Genomic DNA, 21,126 nt, shown 5'->3' on the forward strand with positions numbered 1-21,126 from the left:
GCTAGAAACCGGGAGACCGAGAGTTCTAGTCCCGCCTTAGGCACAAAGCCAGCCGGGTGACCTTGGGCCAGTCCCTCTCCCTCAGCCCTAGGAAGCAGGCAAGAGCAAACCACTTCTGAAACCTTGCCAAGAAAACTGCAGGGACTTGTCCAGGCAGTCTCCAAGAATTGGACGTGATTGAACAGCAGAAAAAAAATTAAAACTGAAATGGTCAAAATCTTACAAAACCTTTATTCTCATGTGAAAGCTCATTAAATTTGCTTAAAAAAAACATGTTTATATTTTGACACCCACAACATTACATAAAATCATGCAGTGGGGCCTGCTGTTTGAAAGGCTGCTGATCCCTGCTAAATAGAGAGAGATGAACAAAAATTTCTCACCTTGTTTCTGAAGCACTTTTCAACTTGCAGATAAATACTATCAGCAATGATGTCACCATAAGGTTGCATGGAGTAAACGAGCAGCCTTGTTCTTGGGGCTAGATTCTGAGTGATATTCAGTGAAATAGAGAATGTGCTATATTGTCCAGCTGTGAAAAGGAACATTAAATGTAAGGAGGTATCATGAGGCTACATCAAGAGAAGCTAAAATTACTGCTAATGCAAAGCAGTTTTACTGCCCTATTTCTGTAAAGTAGAACCAAGATAACTGAAGATGGCTTTCTCTTTCATAAATTTTTATTATTCCACAGCAACATTTTCTCATGTTGAGAAATGCTGCCTTCCATGTCATAGATACGTTGTTTGTAAGATGTTCATCCACTGATGGGCATTTTAAATTTTCCCCCGAAACTGCATTTTAAAAATAGCTGAGCTGTATGGTGATTTGATATGTATGATGCTTCCCTTGACTTGTTTCATGAATGTGAAATTAAAACAGATCATACTACAAACCAATCTAAAGGCCCAGTGCTTTTCCTGTCCTCCAAAACAATGGCAATTCAAAATCCATAAATGCCTCAAATCTTTATTAGGAATAATGAAAATGGTAGAAAAGAGCAAGCAAACTTTTAAGAATTCTTTTTTATGTAAGGTGGTACTTAGCCATCTGTACATTCATTTCTCCACTTTCCAGTAGCAAAATTGGACTACTTACCCCTAAAACTGACTTCTTGTCTACCACCATCAACTATTTTGCCCTTGGTCATCAGCTGTGTGTAAAAATAAATAGAAAAATGAGATTGCTAAAAATTAATTTGTTTTACTGCTTAAAATGTCCCATATGCATTATCTGATTCTATATGAGGTATGCATTCATGATAACAAAGCCATTATGATTATTGGATATATTTAGGTACAGAATCTGAGCCCGAGATGCATTTATCCCCAATTAAAGATCTTGCAACTGAGATTCTTCTAGGAATTATCAAAGATTCTGCTTCCTGCTTCATGTCTGTTCATTTCTTATGTATAGCACTTCATCCATACCCATATTCCTTCCACAACAGGCTCCATTTTTAATGATTGTGTCTTCAATGCACTAGTTGTGTTATACAACTTGCAGATGCTTCAGTGCACTAGTTGTGTTATACAACTTGCAGATGCTTCAATGCACTAGTTGTGTTATACAACTTGCAGATGCTTCAATGCACTAGTTGTGTTATACAACTTGCAGATGCTTCAATGCACTAGTTGTGTTATACAACTTGCAGATGCTTCAAGACAATGAAGATCTTATTTTGCTCTTTTAACTAACCTCAGTTCTGTTTCTTACTATAATTTCCTTTTCATTGCCATTCCACCTGGCAGGGAAGAAAGAATATTGGATCTAGCCTTTCTGGCCAGCTGACCTACCCTCATTGGCTATCCAACAGAGACAGTACAGTAGTTGACCAGACAGGAACTTCAGTGTTCTTGTCTTGTCCTGTTTATTTCATGCTTGGGTCAAAATGCAGCATAATTTTGATTCTTAAATATATTAATAAATCTATTCAAGGACGCTATCCCAACTCCCAACTGTTATTGGAGGGCTATCTGTTTTTGTTAGCCAACAGGCTGTTTGTTCCTTTAGTCAATATTCAATGAATGATTAAAGAGCAGTAAAGAAACCATTGCTTTCTTATACTTACAATAGCATAGAAGTTAATGTTAGAGGTCTGTGTATCTTTATATTGATCTTTATTCAGAATATAATGAACAGTGACTGCTTTTTGCTTGCCACATGGCAATTCCTCCAAAACCGGTTCTATCTTCAAAAAACTACCACTTCGAGAGAAAAAGCGCTGGATGTAGTGAACCACTTCTGGCTGGTAAGTGTCCAGCCAGCCATAGTCAGTGCATTGATCCGATTGATAGACAGCCTGAAAGGTTGAAAGGAAAGCAAAATATTAATTCTGTACTTAAACTATCTAACAGGATATTTAGGGACAAAAGTTTTCTGGCCATAATTCTCAAAGGAATTATTCAAATATTCCCCCTGATTTTCTAGAGATATGGTTGCAATTTAATCTGTGTGGATAAATAATAATGAAGCAGCAGTGAGCGTATAGGCCTCACTGGATGCTACCCCCTTTCCCTCAACACCCCAATTTTCAATGGTGTCTTCCACACCAACTTTTTTCCCCCTAATCATTCCCAACACAAATGTATTAGCAACAGGAATGCATACAGACGAAGTAATACAGAAAAACAAGTGTCTGGAAGTGGTTAATGACTTACTCTCAATGTATAGCGAGGTTCAAAGAGGTTGGAAGTTTCAATGGAAAACTGAGCAGTACCATTTACATCTGTGGTGTAGTTAGCCCTAATCTCCCCATTGAATTCTAAAAAGATAAGACCATTGGCGAGTGGTTTGCCATCTTCATCTCTCAGCCTAATCTGCAGGAGAGAGAAGAAAAAAAATAACACTAAAATATTCAGGAAACATTCTGAGATACTGCATAATACAAAGCTGGGAATATTTTTGAGCCAGAAGTACATTTAGAACTTTGCAAACATATTATAAAAGCTCTTACAAAATGGCTGCAACCTATTTACCCAAAGGGCGGCAGTGGTGTCTACAGCAAGTCTCAAAATACAGGTGATGATAATGGAAGAATTACCTAAAATAATTCAGGGTGACTTCTGAGTTACTTAGCATACTGAACATTACCACCAGGGCATCAAAAACTCTCTTCAGTCAACTGTTGGCCTCTTCATTCTTTCATTGTTTTTCCTTTGCTCTGTCTGGAAAAGCATCACCATTGCTATGTAATTCTCTGAATCACTTAAGTCTCTGCTGAAGTATGGCTGTTCAAAATTAAGTTTGCATAGTTTAAATCTGGGAAATTTGGGAAAGGCCTCCAGACCCTGAGCTATGTAGGGCTTTAAAGATGACAACCAGCACCTTGAGGCTTGTGTACTAGGGGATTTACATGAGTAAGCCTTATGACAATCTTGCAGATAAAATTCCTTAACCATCTATAAAGCTGTTGTTCCTACCTGTCCAGAATACGGGAGCCCACGTCTATAGTATGAATCTATGTTCTCAAACATGATGGTTTTACTTGCTTGGTAGACAGAAATGTAGGTAGACCTTGAAGTCTGGATGCCTATGAAAGAATGAAACATCAATGCAAGTATTTAAAAAATGAACAACACACAAACACACACACATTTGTACAAAAAGCACTTGAGTACCAACTTCCCAACCACCCAGAGTGGCTGGGAGTTGGGTGGCATGAGTTAATTCTACATCATCATCACCCTCCTCCTCTTCCTGTTTTTAGGATACCAATTATCAGAGCATTATCTTAGCTCAGTCTCCTAATCCTATTCTGTTAGACTGTATTAATAATGCAGTATTATTAATTTCACTGTTCTATTATCTAAAGTGATCAAAGTAATATAAAATTACCTGTTCCATTTTCTGTAACAGTTCCCTCTACATGGAGTGACACAAAGAAATAACGATTTTCACCTAAACTTGCATAAAGACGGAAGACTTTGGTGCTAATTATCTTGGAAACGCAGCCATCTTTTCCCAGCTGAAAAGTAATTAGGAATTAAAAGAACAGATTTTAAACAGGGTAATGCCAAAGAATCATAAAGTAAATAATGCACGTGACAAATTTCTGAATAATGCTAAACATACAAAAATGAAAAACAGTGTGCCTAAATAATGAATGACATAGTTGGCACTAAAGTATTACCTCCTGTAGAATATTTTCTACAATTAAAAAACTACACTCTGTAATCTGTCATGGCACCTGTCCTCTTGAATTCGGTCCCCTTTGAGATCAGAACTGCTCCCACTCTGACAGTATTCAGGAAGGCCTTAAGGACCTGACTGGTCTACAGACCTTGGGGTAGGGTACATGCAACCCCCCTTGATTTATATTTTTTTGTTTTGGTGTTGAGGTTACAATATTTGAACTGCCACTGTGTTATTTCTCTTATTGTATTTTTTTTCTTTATGTTATTGTATCTATATTCTATTTTATATTGTGAACTGCCCAGAGTCATTCTGGAGTTGGGCACCAAAATAGAATATATAAATAAAAATGCTTTAAAATCTGATTCTGCTTCACTTGTTCTTTGAAACAATATGACAAATTCTCCTTTGCCTTGTCAATTACTTTCTGTCTAATGATGTACATCAGAAACTGTTACAAGATGTTTCTAAGAAACTGCAGGTGACACCAATCTTATTACTTTTTCTTGACATTACTTATTCCCTGCTTTCATACTACTACCTTATACATTTTTACTTCAGAATAAATCCAATAGAATTCAATGTGATTTTATTTTAGAAAGCAAGTATAAAGTTGCAGTTAAACATATATAACAATATGTTCAAATATTTCTTTCCAATTTATCCAAACATATACTCCTAAGCTGTTGTCCTAATATAGGATGAAAGACTTTATTCAATCTAAGACAAATTGTCCATTTAATTCCTGGAACCTATAGGCTCCATCCCCATCTCCACACCTGGGCAGCCCTGTGTGAGTTGCTTTTTGCCAACATAACTTATGGAAAACCATTTTTACTAAGAAACTGTATACTATTCCTAATATGATCTCAATATTTAAAAATACTTTTATAGAAACTACACAGTAGCTTCCTGCCCCAAAGCCCATGAATCTGAAGCAGATAAAGAATATTACTATAATTCAAAAGATAAAATAGACTTTTTCTTTTGAATGAGTTTAGACATACCCTGATGAAATCTAAAAAGCAGCCAAGTTTGCATTTTCTTTTTCCACAAAACACTCAACAGCAGTAAGAATAACAAAAGTTTTGGGAAATAAGCATGTACCTGTGCACTAATACTTTCACAAATCCCATTTGAATCTCGATTACATCTTGGATTGTAATAATGTTGTCTGCACACTCTGAGCTGAACTACTCCATGGACAGGTTGGCCATAGGTATACCTAACAGGAAAGGCATAACCCACAAAATTAGCTGAAAGGAAGGTTCAAAACTCATTCTAAGTTCATTTACAAAATTCCATTTCTGCAAGGAATGGGATTGTTCTTCCATGCCAAGTGGCCATTCTCTGCCCAACCCATAGACAATCTTGGTCCATTATTTTGCCATCTTCACTGTTCAAAGTAGTAACATTGTAACAAGTCATTGTCCCTGCTTGCTGCAAGTAATTGAAACGGCTTCTCATTTACTTTTTCATTGTCTAGTCTACACACCATGGCAAGCTGTTTTCATAAGGCCTCTCCTAAGCCACTTGCATGCTGGTGCAAGGAAGGAAAATATGCTTCCAGGTCACTGGATATCTCCAGAAGAATCCATAAATGTGTTGCAATAACCATCACTAGTACTTGTTCAATTGTTTAGCAATGTTGATGACTTTGATATCATTTTATGCAAGCATTTGTCTATTTCCTTCAGTTATCTATAGTGGATAACTCTAGAGAACCAGTTTGATATAGTGGTTAAGGCATCAGGCTAGAAACCGGGAAACCATGAGTTCTAGTCCCGCCTTAGGCACAAAGTGACATTGGGCCGATCACTTTCTCTCAGCCCTAGGAAGGAGGCAATGGCAAACCACTTCTGGAAAAGCTTGTCAAAAATACTGCAGGGACTTGTCCAGGCTGTCTCCAAGAATCGGATATGATTGAACGGATTAAAAAAAAAAATACAGTGGGGTTTTTCAGTTCTTTGATAGGTTTGTTTTGAGTGGATGGAAAAAGTAAATAAATATTTTTAAGGTGATTTTTAAGGCTTCCCTTGCAAGAGAAGCAATTTCTTCACTTCACTACCCCACTTTTACAATGTCTTTGAGGCAAACATTTTACTATCCAAATATACAATTTAAACTTTTTGAAAATTAGAATTTTAAAACTTACTTAGCACAAATGCTTAATTTGAATTCCTCATCAAAAGGAGAAATCTTCCATGGTGCCTGTATGGTCATCTCATATCTTGGCAGTACTGAAAATATAGAATGAATGCAGTTAAGCCTAGCATGCTCAAAGAAACAGACTGGATGCATAATGGGGAAGATGGTATATTTTGGTTTAAAAACATTTTTAGATTTTTTATCCTGCCTTTATTACCTTATAAGTAACTCAAGGGGGCGAACATACATAATACTCCTTCCTCCTCCTCCTCTCCCCCAACAACAACCCCATGAGGTGAGTTGAGCAGGGAGAGAGTGACTAGCCCAGGTCACCCAGCCGGCTTTCTTGCCTAAGGCGGGACTAGAATTCACAGGCTCCTGGTTTCTAGCCCAGCACCTTAACCACTAGACCAAACTGTCTCTCTAATTGCCTGCAATGTGATAAAGATGATCTGTTAGGAGAAGCATTATAACTGGTTGAGGGCTAGAACTCTTACTGAGGAAAGAAGAACAAGAAAAGCACGGTAATGTTCTATTTTATTTATAACATTTGCATCTTGCATTTTCATTGTTTAAAACTGTCCTAAAGATGAAAATGTATTTACCTTGTCCAGTATTATTCAATAATCCAAAATTAGCCCATACTGCCCAGATTTAATTGAAATTAAGCTTTAACAGGAATTCTTTGATTTTTTTTCCCTCCAGAGGAGGACAATATAAAATAAATAGCTGCCCTGCTTCTATCTGAAGTCAAACTGTTGGCCCAGCTTCCCTATAGGCCTCAACTATATTAAATCAGAAAGAGTACAAACTTTTTTTTTTATGGAAGTTGTTTCAAATAGTAGGATGCATTCCTAATGCTGCCCTATAGCTGGAAGCAAGGCTGCTAGGAGCTGAAACAAGGGCATGGTTTTTAAATAGTAGCCAAAATCTGCACCCTCAAGGCTTGATGTCACTCATCTGCTAGACAAATACCATTCCTCCTGAAAAAGCAAATTGAAGGTAAACTTGTAAATTTGTCAAGAGGTGCTGTTGACTCAGCAACAAAAACAAACCATTACAGTTCTTGAACAAAGGACCCTAGATGCAGATTTGCAAAATGAATAGCAACTGGAATACAATTGGGACCTATGATCAGTTTTACATTGGTCTTACAGCTTGAATGGCTACAGTTGAAACATTCTGTTGGGCTTTCACATTACTGCGGTTTGATCCTTTGTCACCAGCTGTATTGGAGTGCAGGATCCAGAAAACCCTTTCCATGGATAGGATTTGCCCCTGCTTGCCTGGGAATACTGAATCACTGACCCACACCTTATTCTATTGTGATTCTAATAGAGATACTGTTAGCGAGCTACTAATACCCCACATTAGGACATTCCCTGGTCAACCAGAAGAATTTTTTGTGAAGCTCTTCTTGTCTAAGTTTGCATTTGTAATTTGTAGAACAGGTACCTTGCTAAAAGTAAATTAACTTGGAGTTGATTAATAGTTATATTAAGTGGGGCATTAGGTATCATTTTTCTTATTTTATTTTGATATGTTTGGTGGATCTGTGAATAAAAGAAACCAAAATTATATTTAAAAACTCATATTAATGATTTTGGGTTCATTGTTCTTACTATATTTAAAATGCCCATGGCTTCATCTGGCTGAAGGATAACAGCAACAGTTTCACACATTTCTATACACACACACACACAAACACACACACATTCTGAACAATTCTTTGCTTTTGATACATGGGCAGTTAATGACACAGCAGTTTTTCTAGCAGTCAGTGACTTTCTCTTACCATGACTGATAAACCATATTCAAAAAATATGTAATTGCATAGAAGAGAGGTACACACACACACTTATTCTCTATCCTTTTCAAAAATAATATTTGCAAGAGTCCTGAATGTCCAGTTGTATATGCACAGGAGCTCCATGTAACCGGAGCCCTTCTTTTTCAGGATCCCCAGTCACACGGGGAAAAGAAGAAAAAAAACCCACACGTGTGATCTGTCTTGTAGAGATTCATGGGAGATCTAAGTGCAGCTATGTCATAACTCACATATCATCAAGCAAAATGTATTAAGGGCTCAGGTTCATTTTAACTTATGTGGTCTTGTTCAGTTTTCATTAACCCTAGATTTATGGATTTCTTCAGTCACCAAGTAGTCACAAATTTTATTTGGATACAGTAACGATAAAAGATTTAAGGAGAGGTATTTCACATTGGGCCCAAATCCTAGTTCTAAAACTAATTCAGAGTTTGTAAGATTTCTAATGCAGGTTAATTTCACAGAAATACTCACCATACTCTTCTAAACTGAACGAGTGATAGACGTAACTGTTGGGTGTATGTTCAACAATGATCTGATAGGATCCTAGGGTTGCATCTTGGACTGTCAGGAACTCAAGCTGGAGAATGCCAAAAGCAGCACTTTGATTTAGCCACTGAGCAATACGATTTCCCTTAGGATCCTGAAAGAAAGCAAGGAATATGCCCATCTTTAGACCCACTCCCACTGGACTGACATAATGAATAAGGGTTTTACTTCTGAAATAAACTTAATTACATGTATTATTGCCAACCTGAATACCAACTCATTCAAGTTGACAATTTGTAAGTATCAGCTATCTGCAGCAAGAAATATTATCAAGTAGGATCAAACTAAATACTGAGTACACCAGAGGGCATTTTTTTACCAAAAGAAAATTGTAATTTTCCAGAATATGGTCCATAAAAACGTTGCTGATATGGATAATGGTCAATGCTATGTTACATTTATTTAGAATGCCCTTTAAGTATGAATATAGGGATCCCGTGTCATTACAGACCTATATGAGCAAAATAAAATAGCTATGTTTGGATATATAGTATGGACATGGAAAATTATAGCTTGGTTGTTAATGGAAAAAAGGTGTACTTAGGTCAACATGTATAATGGTAGCTCAGATTATATTTAAACGTTAAGGTATGATGTTATAAAACTTAGCCTGAAACGGTTTTGTGAACTACCCTGGAAATGCTTTTGTTTTAAAAGGTGCATAATAATAATCACAATAATCATAATCATAATAAGTTGATCACAGATACATAGACAACATCAGTAGATTCAGGAAAGGGCCACAATTGTGCTGACATATTACCTGTCCCAAATAGATTTAGGGCTCATCCACATAGTCGCTTTGTCATATTTTTCCTCTTATCTCAGAGTCAGGAGGAAATCACATGGACACAAATCATGCTGCTTTTACAGCATACTGTTACAACACATCTATAAGAAGTCCATGTTGTACTGCTATGTAGTTCCTCCATAAGACACAGTGAGGTCAGTGACTGGATGTTTTCCCTGGCTGAAATTCTAATTTCACCAACCTTGGGAGAAACTGCCACAAACCACTGTACAGAATGTGTACCAGGTGGTGCTTGCAAGGGCCTGATACAGTCTGTAGTCTGTTCCATCATTTTTATTTTTTTCCCCAAAGGACTGTCAATCTATCTACCCAATGACCACTAGGTGGCCACAAAAAAATTGTGCCTCTTAACCACACTGTAGTGGTCACCTGGATTTGTGCAGCCTAGTTGTATTGGTTCTTGGAACCAGAATTCAAGAAAGGGGCTTTGGTATGTATGAGTTAGATTCACCTGTGAGGCGTTCTTTATACATCCACGCCATTTTTCAAAATGGTCAACGTATTGGCCATTAGGAGACAGCAAACAGCATTTCTGTCTCTCAAGCTGCCATCTAGTGGCTGTCCAAATTCAGGTAGCTGAGACACAGTCACTTGGAAAGTATTGTTGAAGTTACTGTTGGAGAAATCAGTTTATTGATTCTTGTGCTAAATCACAACATATGTTCAGCTCTAATCCTCAGAAAGATTAGGAGAGGGGGAAAGGTGATTATATGTTAAAGCCATCAGTGCTATTTCTTTGGACTGGCATCAGCCTGCCTCAACAGTGGGTTGCCTATGAGATGGAAGCTGTTGCCTGTCCTCAGCAAATAGCAGAAGTGGGCATCTTTGTGCCACAGTAAGCAGGCTATATTGGAGAGCCCTTAAATTAATGTTGAGACAGCAAAATAGATGGCTCAGTTTCTTTATGGCCGGAGATTCCTTGCCATTTGTTAAGAGACTGGTGAGACATTTCACACACACACACACACACACACACACACACACACATGCATATTGGCATTACAATTATCCACAACCTGAAGACAGCTTCAGCTACAGACCTAGTTACATCTCCCAACTCCCCACTGCTCCCTCCTTATACAGTTTTGCAGTTTCAACTTTCATGATGATGTTCTTATAAACATAAGCATTAGGTTGTCCAAATGCTTCAAAGAACCCCAGACTATCTAGCTAAGGGAAACTTCATTGTGTGTGCATTTTATCATTTGTAACCCAAACATAAGAGGATATAAAATGCAAACATTACAATAACCCAAAACACACACAAGCTGATTACAACTGTGATAGAAATATCCCTGCTTCAATCTCTCATGAATAATTGTTGAGGTTGGTACTTGAGACACTTTGTGAACCCCTAAAGAACTTTATTGGGGGTCATAATAAAGCACCAGCTCACCAACAAATATGTGCTAAGACTTCAAAAAGAAAGGCAATTTTCTATTTTCAAAGCCCAAGTGAGCTGGCAATGAGATTGAGCCAGTATCTTCATAATATAATTATACCAAGAAGTAATTTACTATTTGGGGTTAACATTTCCTCGTCAATATTGCTACCCATAAGGCATTCTTCTGTATTCAGGAAAGCAGGACAAATAAGCTGAAACCAAACTATCTCTGCAATTCAGAAAGAAGTTTAAGCCATGAAGTCCTTCTCTTACCTGGATGTAAATTGATTGATACTGGAATGCAAAAGAAGAAAAAGAGCACTGTTAGTTATATAAGCCATTTTTTGCTTTCTTTTATTACATTATTCATTATTATATTGATATTTTTAAATCATCTGCCAGTTAAAGTTGCTTTGCAAGATGGATGGCTATATAAATTGAATAAATAAACCACAAAAGAATGTAACTGTAGGTTTTAAGGTTCCAGGTAGTTGACTCTCCGCTGCTCTTACCATTTGTTTCACTGGCTTGAAATCAGGATTCAGAGCAACAGCTCTTATCAAAACTGGAAGAATAAAAAAAAATCAGTTGTATTTTATTTTACTGAGGTCAAAAAATCAGATTTTTGTATAATTTTAACTGACAGTGATATCCACCAAACATTTCCTTTCTAGCTATTAACTACTGATAAATAATGGAAAAGATTATCAAACTCTATATAGAATTTTGGACTGAACTCCCAAAGTCATAATTTTAATATTAAAATGTACATATTACAAATTGAAGCTATGAATAATTACAGCAGCACCTACAGTTGTAATCGAAATTATTCAACCCCCCATTGCAAATCAGGTTGATTGTCAAAATGTACAGACTTTCAGCTGTTTGCAATGAACAAATCAAACAAAAGCAATTGAAAGAGCTCCACACAACGAATGCTTCAAGTGGTGTCCCCAAAGTCAACTGAAAATGCAACTTATAATGACTTTTCCAGTCTCAAAATTATTCAACCCCTTCATGGCAAGCATCTTCAGTACTTAGTAGAGCACCCTTTTGCTGTTATGACCTGCTGCAAACAAGATGCATAGCCAGACACCAGCTTCTGGCAGCATTCCTGAGGAATCTTAGCCCATTCTTCATGAGCAATGGCCTCCAGTTCCACTTTCTTCAAATCCCACCAGAGATTTTCTATGGGGTACAAGTCAGGTGACTGTGATGGCCACTGTAGAATCTTCCAGGACTTCTTCTGCATCCAAGCCTTAGTGGAATTTGAGGTATGCTTGGGATTGTCCTGTTGGAAGGTCCAATGACGCCCAAGCTTCAGCTTCCTTACAGGCATGACGTTTTCTCCTAGGATTTCCTGATGCTTCAATGAATCCATCTTGCTGTCCACACGCTGCAGGTTTCCAGTGCCAGAAGATGCAAAGCAGCCCCAGAGCACCACCAAGCCACCACCATGCTTAACTGTAGGCAGAGTGTTCTTTTCAGTGTATGCTTCATTCTTCTTCCTCCAGACATACCGCTGATCCATTGGGCCTAAAAGTTCCAGTTTTGTTTCATTGCTCCACAGAACAGAATCCCAAAACTTCTGTGACTTATTTATATGATTATGAGCATATTGGAGCTGAGTTTTCTTGTGCTTTTGGGTCAGTAGTGGTGTACGTCTTGGAGTTCTGGCATGGAAACCTTCTGTGTTTAGTACACGCTTCACTGTGCTCACTGAAACCTCAGTGCCTGTTGCCACCAAGTCTTGCTGCTGGTCTTTTGCAGTCACTCGAGGATTTCTCTCCACCTGCCTTCTCAGAAATCTGGTTGCAGCCACTGACAGCTTCCTTTTTCTGCCCCGTCCAGGTAGTGTAACCACTGTTCCTTGAACCCTGAACTTGCGAACTCTGCTTCCAACGGTGTCGCTAGGAACATTCAGCGCCTTCGCTATCTTTTTGTATCCTGTTCCTTGTTTGGGAAGAGCGATGAAGTCTTCTCTTACATTTTTGGACCATTCTTTTGACTTAGCCATACTGTATTTCTAACATGCAGTCAAACGTGACACTCAACAGACCCCTAGCCGGTTCAGGTATTTCATGTGCTCCAGCTCAAGCACAGCTGGTGCAACTAATGAAGCCCTTGATTAGTTGCATCAGGTGTGCTTGAGACAACACCTGTTTTGCATACTGTGTATGTGCTGTTGTGGCGGATTCTATTCAGGGGGTTGAATAATTTTGAGACTGGAGAAGTCATTATAAGTTGCATTTTCAGTTGAATTTGGGGCACCACTTGAAATAGCTCAACACAATGAATGCTTCAATTGCTTTTGGTTGATTTGTTCATTGCAAATAGCTGAAAGTCTGTACATTTTGACAATCAACCTGATTTGCAATTGGGTTTGAATAATTTTGATTACAACTGTATGACCAGGCCAAAGGAAAAACAAGGTAACAAGGTCAGGTTAACAACACGAAGGGCCACAAATTATACTATACAATATTGTTTACTAGTATTGGATATAAAATTATAAAAACATACATAAAATACAATTGCAACAATAAAAAACATTAAAAGGCCCCAAACAGCCAACATATACGAATCAATACAAAGACAAAGACAATCAAACAGTACTACTAGCTAGCATCCAGAAACCTGACTAAACACATTTCGGCTTATAAGCCTTCATCAGTAGTCACAAATATAGGGTTATAATAATGCTGGAAGAAATAAAGGAAAAAGGTATAAATATTCATATATCTCAACCAGTTAAAATAATACACATAAACCTAACATAAAAACAGCACTTACTTGAGTAGTATAATTAAAATATGGTTTGTTATAAACTCCTATAAAGTAGATATCCCTACAACCAAGTGGAGTGCAAAAGCTGGGTGCAAGATAACATCTGCATAAATAAAATGAAATCAGCCTAGCCGAATTAAATAAGGAGTGTAGAATGGTACAGTAATGACTACATCTGATTACAGTACAAAGAACTGAAAGCGAAACTCCTAGCTGATATAAAAGAGGAGAGGGAAGTGGGAGAAAAGAATAACAAACTTAAAAGAATAAACTTTATAATCAAAGATAAGGTAAATTCATAAACATATCCGATCTATTTCCTCATTCATTCCATGGGGGTGGGGGGGGGCGTCAAGGTATGCAGATTAAACATCCAAAAGGTCTCTCTAGCTTTCAGTCTGTAAAGAAGCTGAGTTCCTGAAGCATGATTTTTTTCCAGCATCCAAAACCGTATCTGGCTCTCCATGTGATTAAAGGCTCTGAAGTGTTGCACAAGAGGAGAAGTGATCTTCTGACGTCTGATACAATTTCTGTGTTCACAGATCCTTGTTTTCACTGCTCTTGAAGTGTAATCCACAGACAAAAGCGGACAAGGGCAGTGAATAGCGTATATCACACCTCTAAAGTTACAATTGACAAAAGATTTAATGGAATAGTTTTTCTAATGGTATCTATCCTGAAAATTACACAAAAAAATTCCAAGAATTCGAAAGACATGTTGGTGAGGAGTACTTTGAGATCTCCTGTGGTCCACTCATTAGGAGTAGATGGACAGGCGACACCTGTAGGCTGTTACCCTTGTGATAACTGTTTAGTATGTAAGTTTTGCCTCAGAATTACTTATTTTCACGATACGTACCATCAGAAAAACTATACTGAAGGGAAAGGGAAGTGAGTTGATCCCACCAACAGATGCCACAAGAACTTGCTCGGGGCTTAGGGGCTGATGGCTCTGAAGTACTCTGACATATCTGGCCAAGGGAGTTGTGAAGATGCCTCTTTTTCCATCATGAGGTTTGTACTGGGTTGGAACTGAACCTGAGCCCTTTAAGTTGTACATTTCTACTCACCTTAAATATTTTGGGTTCGACTCCCATCCCCTTTGGGCCCCAAGGAATTAAACAGAAAATCACTTTCTCCTTAGGCTAATTTTCCCTTCCAAGGACTTGGGCCTGCACACTGCTACCAGCATTCAGAGAGGAAATGAAAGCAATACCTTTGTAGCTGGGTCAGACATGGCTTTTCTGAATAATATGTGGACTTAGGGTCACGTTTAAAAATAATATGTGCCTGAACATTCAAACCTTCCTCCCGCCCCATTTTCAGTACTCAGAGCTTCTGCAAGCAGACACTTTTTCAAGAGGAGAAGAGATCAGAATTGTAATGTCTTTTAAATATCAGAAATTATGACTAAATTATGACTCAAGAGCCTCCATACTTGCAAGACCACATAGATAATACTGTCTGCTGACAGTGTTTGGTCACTAGAGAGAGTTGGCTGTTCTGTCTGCCTTGAGAAGTAATTCTTTCTAACACTTTAGAGTGCATGCTTCACATACCCTTCTGGCCAGTTTTGTAGGTAGTCTTATCAGTTTGGACAAAGACAGTAGTGCTTATGTTCCGAATGGCGACAGATCTCCTTTCATGGAAGGTAACTGAGGAACCTTGGGCAGAAAGCACTATGAAAGCTAGTGGATTAGAAGCTGCTGGAGGAACCTGTACAAGGAAAAATTTTAAGGTAGGGTTAAGGAGAGCTATCCATTTTCTCTTTTCATTCTAGAAATGAACAGAAAGTGGCTCTGGACCCAGCTAATAGGCCTGGGTTGTGTGTATTTCAGTATTTGAACAGTAGGCAAGTCTTCCTGATTGGCTCCCTGCTGGAACACATGGGACACAAGCTCAGTGTTACCTAGGTCAGAAAATGGGAGAACTTCATGGATTCTGTCAAGCTCTCCCTTCTTATATGGCCCAGACCAGGCCAATATACACTTACACTAAGTAAAGTAATACCACAGAGGTTCTACTGCATGTTTTTGCTCCAAGACACATGTAGGTGGGGTACCCCTGAGTAGCAGAAAATATGTTAACCTTTAAACCTGGGATAAATACTACAGTACTACAGTACTCCACCCAAATAGGATCAGCTGTAAAATCAGCTCTCCACCCCCACCTTTTTTATTAGCTCCTTTTCTTCTTTCACTCAACAACAATGCAGAATACTAATAAGAACAGAATAAAGATTTTGTACCATAAAAGTGACACAGTGGAAGAAGTGGTTTTCATTCACTGTCCCCTTCCAAAGAGGATAAGTGTTTATGTTGTACTCCATTGTAACATTTGCAGAAATTGGTTCATTGATGTTCAGGAACTGTAGACAGGCCTCATTTGAAGAGTTGCTCTGTACTACTGCAGGTACTAACAGGACATACTGTCTGTAATCAAAATAAAATCAATTATTAATTGACTTTAACTGATTAAAACCAGTCACTACTAAAATATGTCCAAATGTGTTGAGGAAAAGTGGATGTTACTTAAATTTGCTTGTTAGGGCAAACCTTCCCTTTGGCACCTCCTCTTATTCCAGATATATTGATTCTGACCTTGTATTTGCACTTTCTCTGGGGTCAAAAGACATAAAACACCAACTTCTATAAACTTATGAAACAAAGAGAAATTACTATGACTGCATCTAGAGGCTGCTTGCAGAGTGCAATGGAGAGAGAGAAAAATGGAAGCATTTTGTACAAAGCTCAGTGACTCCATCAAAATAAAAACTGGTCAGTAATCATGCTGGTATCAAGAGCTGCACTGAGTGGCAACAAACAGAAAATTTAGCAAACAGCTAAATCTACTTTTATCTTCTCCTGGAACATTAAGAACAATATACTTCTAATGTAAATAGCAGCTTGATTATGGCTTAGCATGGCTCATACAAATCTTTGGGTGTGGTCCAAACGGTCCCTCAAAAAAATTTCACCAAATTCCCATACATACAACACATCACGCAGCATGGTAAACACAACCACTTACAGTATGGCTTTTAAGGGGGCCTGAATGCTTACAAATATTGCAAATTAGCAAATGTTTAAAACAGAGGGAGTCAGAAAACAATAGTTTGCCTTTTTTATTACTTATTTCTCTTTTTTTCCTACTTTTCAGGTATTTTACTTTTAAAAAAAATTGCTTTGCCTATCTATTTCCTTCTACCTATCTATACACACTCAAATAATACAATAGAGATCTTAATATTAAATAACTTCAGACTACATTATTATGACTCCTACTCAGATATGAAATGCAGTGGGTTTTTTTTAATGCTATACTCAATTTTTGATAGAAAGCTAAATAATTTTATAGTTGCAATATTGACATCCTAAAATGCTATTAATATTGATAGAATTTTTACTTTTTTCTTCTTTTCAATACTGTAAGCATTCTAAATAACAGAAAGTTTACATTGAAATAATACAATGTATCAAGATTTATAACATTAGAATAAAAGGGAAAAAATCACCAAGTTTTAATTTTTAACATGTTAGTGGTGACAGAGAATTATTAAATACAGTAGACTCTCAGTTAACCAGAACTCAAGCAACGGGCACAAAAAATTGAACAGGAAAAAACTGGTACTGTTTTTCGGGCACTCTCAAGCAACTGGCAAAAAAATCTGTATCTCTCTGCTGCCGTCTAGTGGGTATTAGGGTTTAATAGTAATTCTCAAGCAACCAGAAACTACATTTATCAGGCATCTACCAATCCCCATGAGTGCCGGTTAACTGAGAGTCTACTGTATATAGAGAATAATGGCATAACGGTACTTTACCTCAACTTTAGTTTTTGTTTATTACAAGCCATGACTGGCAGTTTTATGCTTCCTCCCTTCTCACATAAGAGAAAGAAGGGGAGTATGCAAGAACCTGAATCTCAGAATAATTCTGGCATATAAAGTTTAGCCATAATTTGTTATTTTATTTATTAATCAAATTTATCACCGCCCATGTCCCAAAAGGGACTCTGGGTGGTTTACAATAAAACATGAATAAAAATATAAAACTGTAAAACACCGTATGACTAAATTGAGGCACCGGCTAGAAACCAGGAGACTGTGAGTTCTGGTCTTGCCCTGGGCACAAAGCCAGGTGGGTGACTCTCTCAGCCCTAGGAAGCAGGCAATGGCAAACCACTTCCAAAAATCTTGCCGAGGAAACTGCAGGGACTCGTCCAGGCAGTCTCTGAGAATCGGACGTGATTGAACAGATTAAAAAAAATCTTCCTGCTTTATTCAGTACTCCATAAACCTCAAAGAGTTAAAACTGTGAAACCATGCTTTTCAAATCACCTTTAAACAAAATTATACTATTTTGACTTGAGTTTGCAATCAAGTTTCTTTACTGATTAATTCTCCCATGGGGTTTAAGTAATTTATGTTGAACCACCAGATGGTGATGAGAAAGCAAAGCTGAGCACTTTTTCTTTCTGCTAGCCTCTCTATGCACTCTTGACCTTCTGAAATAAGGTTCAGTTTAATATCTTTAGAATCCTCCTCATGATCAACATTCCTAAATCCGTTAAGTTCAGAAGTCCAGGTCCCTGTAATTTAGATGTTGGTGCTTGGATGTGCCCCACTGTACAAAATCTAGATTCCAAGTCTGGAACTCAACTGCTAGTGGATAGACCAACGCAATACATTGTGCATTGACCACATGCTTTTATCTTAATTAATTGGCTGCAATCTTAAGCATAGTTATTTAGAAAAAAACCCTAGTAAAATATCTAAGACACCTAATTAAGGCTAGATTTCAACCCCTTTGCAACATTCTGGTAAAAATAAAAAAAATAGGCTCCTCCATTTTTCCAAGACTCTCTCCACACCCTATCTTTATGACAGGGAGTGTCTTTTGAAATCTAAAATGAAGTTGGATCTGGGCCACTCACTGATAATCAGTGTTTCATTGCAGTTCTGGTCCCTGTTCTTTAATAGCTTCTAAACAGCTGGAGGAACCCTTGAAACATTTTTCAGGCCTCAGGGAACCCCTGCACATTCAGGCTCAAATAGAGACCAGAAGTTATAAAATTATTATATTCGTTTCATGGGTAGGCCTGGACATATGCATTAACAGTGTTCTTAAACTAAAGAATGAAACTTACCTCTTTAATGTGAAGTTGCCTGAATTTGGAATAAATTTTTAAACAAGTTGTGATATCCCAGGGAACCTTAGGGTTCCATGGAACCACAGTTGAGAAACCCTGTTCTACACTAATTCTTCATAGTGGAGAGTGAAGCTTCATCTGTCTTCATAGTAATGAAATCAGTTTGTCTCTGAATAGGCATATATCTAAATAGTGACACAGATCCTCAGACTGACAGTAACATCTAATACTACATTTTAGTTATATCATTCTACTAATCAGCCCATTTTTATATACTATTCTTATTCAACTTATTTTAGAAACCTATAACATATCCAAAGGTTTTTAGAAATGATGTCAGGTAAGTGGTCTGACAGACAAGAGTTTATTCCTGCTCCTCCTCTTCCTTTTCAACCCATCACATTGTATTTTGTTTCCCTTGCATCGCAGTTCCCTGTTGAAACCACGTCTCACATTATGGTCTCTCATCATGCATATTAATAGCACCATGTACATTAGTATATAATTTATATAACAGTAAATAGATGAAGGGGTAAATCATATCCTAGTGGTTAAGGTACCGGGAGGCTGTGAGTGCTAGTCCCACCTTAGGCATGAAAACTGGCTGGGTGACCTTGGGCCAGTCCCTCTCTCTCAGTCCAATTCACCTCACAGGGTGGTGGTTGTGGGGAAAAGAGGAGGAGGAGGAAGGAGTATTAGTTATGTTCCCTGTCTTGAGTTATTTATAAAAAAAAATAAAGGTGGGATAAAAAAAAAATTGGCCCAGGATACTTCAGGGGAAAAAACAGCAGAGAGACAGAACACAAATATCTTAAACAAACCCATTCATTGAATGCTGTAGAAGCACATCATTCAGTATTCATGCCTCCAGGGTCCATGCCCCCTCCATCTAAACCACTACTGTTTTAGAAGCCATCATCTGAGCAAAGTCCTAGCCATTGCTGCCATCAGGCCTAATCCAAACCTCTGAACATTGGGTTACTTACGGCTCCAGAGCTTTCGCAATATTTAAATGAAAGAAGAGGGCCACAAGGAAGATCCAGCAACCCATGCTTGCTCTGATGTAGCAAATACACCTAGGGACCGAGTCTTTTAAGCTGCCTTTGAAAACTGGCCCCTCCTCTTCTTTCTCCACCTACTTCTTGAAAGGATGGTTAATGTCAGTACCAGCATTTGCATTCAGTGATTAAGTTCCTTCCTCTCTGGGTTTTTCTATTGCTGCTGCTGACACTTTTTTTTTTTTTTTTAGGTTTCAGGGTTTCCTGGTTGGCTGAGCGGTTTGCTTCTCTCCCAGGTGCTCACATCAATCTGCATCCCTTCCCCCAATTACTGAGTACTTCAGTGATTCACACTGAAAGTACCTGTTTGGTTGGATTAAGACAAAAAAATAGCACCACAAGGTATAACAAGGATCTTTCCATTTTAATCAGCTTTTTTTAAGGGTAGCAATGTTTTTTCCATCTAGGCAACTGATGTCACTTTATTATAATATTAAGCTTGCAAAATCTGGCTCCTACTTTCCAAAGACACTTGAGCCACGATTTAAAGAGATGGGCTGAATTTCTTTCTCCCCAGATATGTCTCAATTATGGTGATAATATTATTTGTATCCTACTTAAAATTTCCAGGCCCTGTAAAAATCTTAAAAATACAACGTCTTGATCTTGCTTGAATTCTCATAATACAAATATACTGACATACCAGCAAAGATAATAATAAAAAGGGATAATAACTGGATTCAACTTTGATTTTTTTTAAAAAATCCAACTATTCTACCCAAATTTGGAAAATAGCTAAATTTACGTTTTCAGAGGAAAGCAAAGCATGGATGTCACTCATGTATACTATATATTTAGGATTAAGATCTGCAAGTACTTGGGCATTAATTCTATCAACTTAACTTCCTAATATATCTGCAGCTGAATGTGTTTTATAGGGCAAAACAGTATTTTTACTCTCTCCCTTTCTATATGCCCGCCTGCACCTCCTCAGCAGTGTTGCCAGATGCTCAAAATTTTATTAGCCCAACACACCCTTAAAAGCAGCCCCAAAACGCAACCCGCAAAGGCCAAACATTTCCTGCAACCGATCTCCAAGCCTCCAACACTGGCTTGGCCTGCGGGAGCGCACGCAGACCCTGGGCATGGGTGGGGATTGCGCGCACGTCTGCAAGTGGGGAGAGAGAGAGAGAAAGAGAGAGACGCCGCACGGTCTGTGCGTGTTTGTGTGCGCGCGCGCCGGAGGGGGGGTGGCTTGGGGGCTGCCCCTCAGCGGCTGGCTGGGATACGACGCCCCCTCAGTAGCCCCACCGGCATGAAATAATACTCGTGGGCG

The 21,126-nt window shown here is 38.2% G+C and overlaps 1 protein-coding gene across 1 annotated transcript in view; it reads right to left on the reverse strand.

Moving 5' to 3' along the window:
* LOC134491048 (ovostatin-like) overlaps nucleotides 1–19,915 on the reverse strand; it is a 48,858-nt gene extending 28,943 nt beyond the window's left edge. Inside the window, exons 1-14 of the mRNA XM_063294535.1 lie at nucleotides 19,779–19,915; nucleotides 15,890–16,073; nucleotides 15,201–15,357; nucleotides 11,367–11,419; nucleotides 11,128–11,148; nucleotides 8,585–8,753; nucleotides 6,290–6,374; nucleotides 5,242–5,359; nucleotides 3,838–3,967; nucleotides 3,423–3,532; nucleotides 2,661–2,819; nucleotides 2,072–2,302; nucleotides 1,099–1,153; nucleotides 384–532 (exon numbers count right to left, since the gene is read on the reverse strand). Coding sequence (XP_063150605.1) covers nucleotides 384–532; nucleotides 1,099–1,153; nucleotides 2,072–2,302; nucleotides 2,661–2,819; nucleotides 3,423–3,532; nucleotides 3,838–3,967; nucleotides 5,242–5,359; nucleotides 6,290–6,374; nucleotides 8,585–8,753; nucleotides 11,128–11,148; nucleotides 11,367–11,419; nucleotides 15,201–15,357; nucleotides 15,890–16,073; nucleotides 19,779–19,843 — 1,686 coding nt within the window. The 5' untranslated portion in view covers nucleotides 19,844–19,915. The remainder of the gene's footprint in view (nucleotides 1–383; nucleotides 533–1,098; nucleotides 1,154–2,071; nucleotides 2,303–2,660; nucleotides 2,820–3,422; nucleotides 3,533–3,837; nucleotides 3,968–5,241; nucleotides 5,360–6,289; nucleotides 6,375–8,584; nucleotides 8,754–11,127; nucleotides 11,149–11,366; nucleotides 11,420–15,200; nucleotides 15,358–15,889; nucleotides 16,074–19,778) is intronic.
* Between the last annotated feature and the right edge of the window lie 1,211 nt (nucleotides 19,916–21,126).

The sequence above is a fragment of the Candoia aspera genome, chromosome 2 (genome assembly GCF_035149785.1).
Source record: "Candoia aspera isolate rCanAsp1 chromosome 2, rCanAsp1.hap2, whole genome shotgun sequence".
Taxonomy (NCBI): Eukaryota; Metazoa; Chordata; class Lepidosauria; order Squamata; family Boidae; genus Candoia; species Candoia aspera.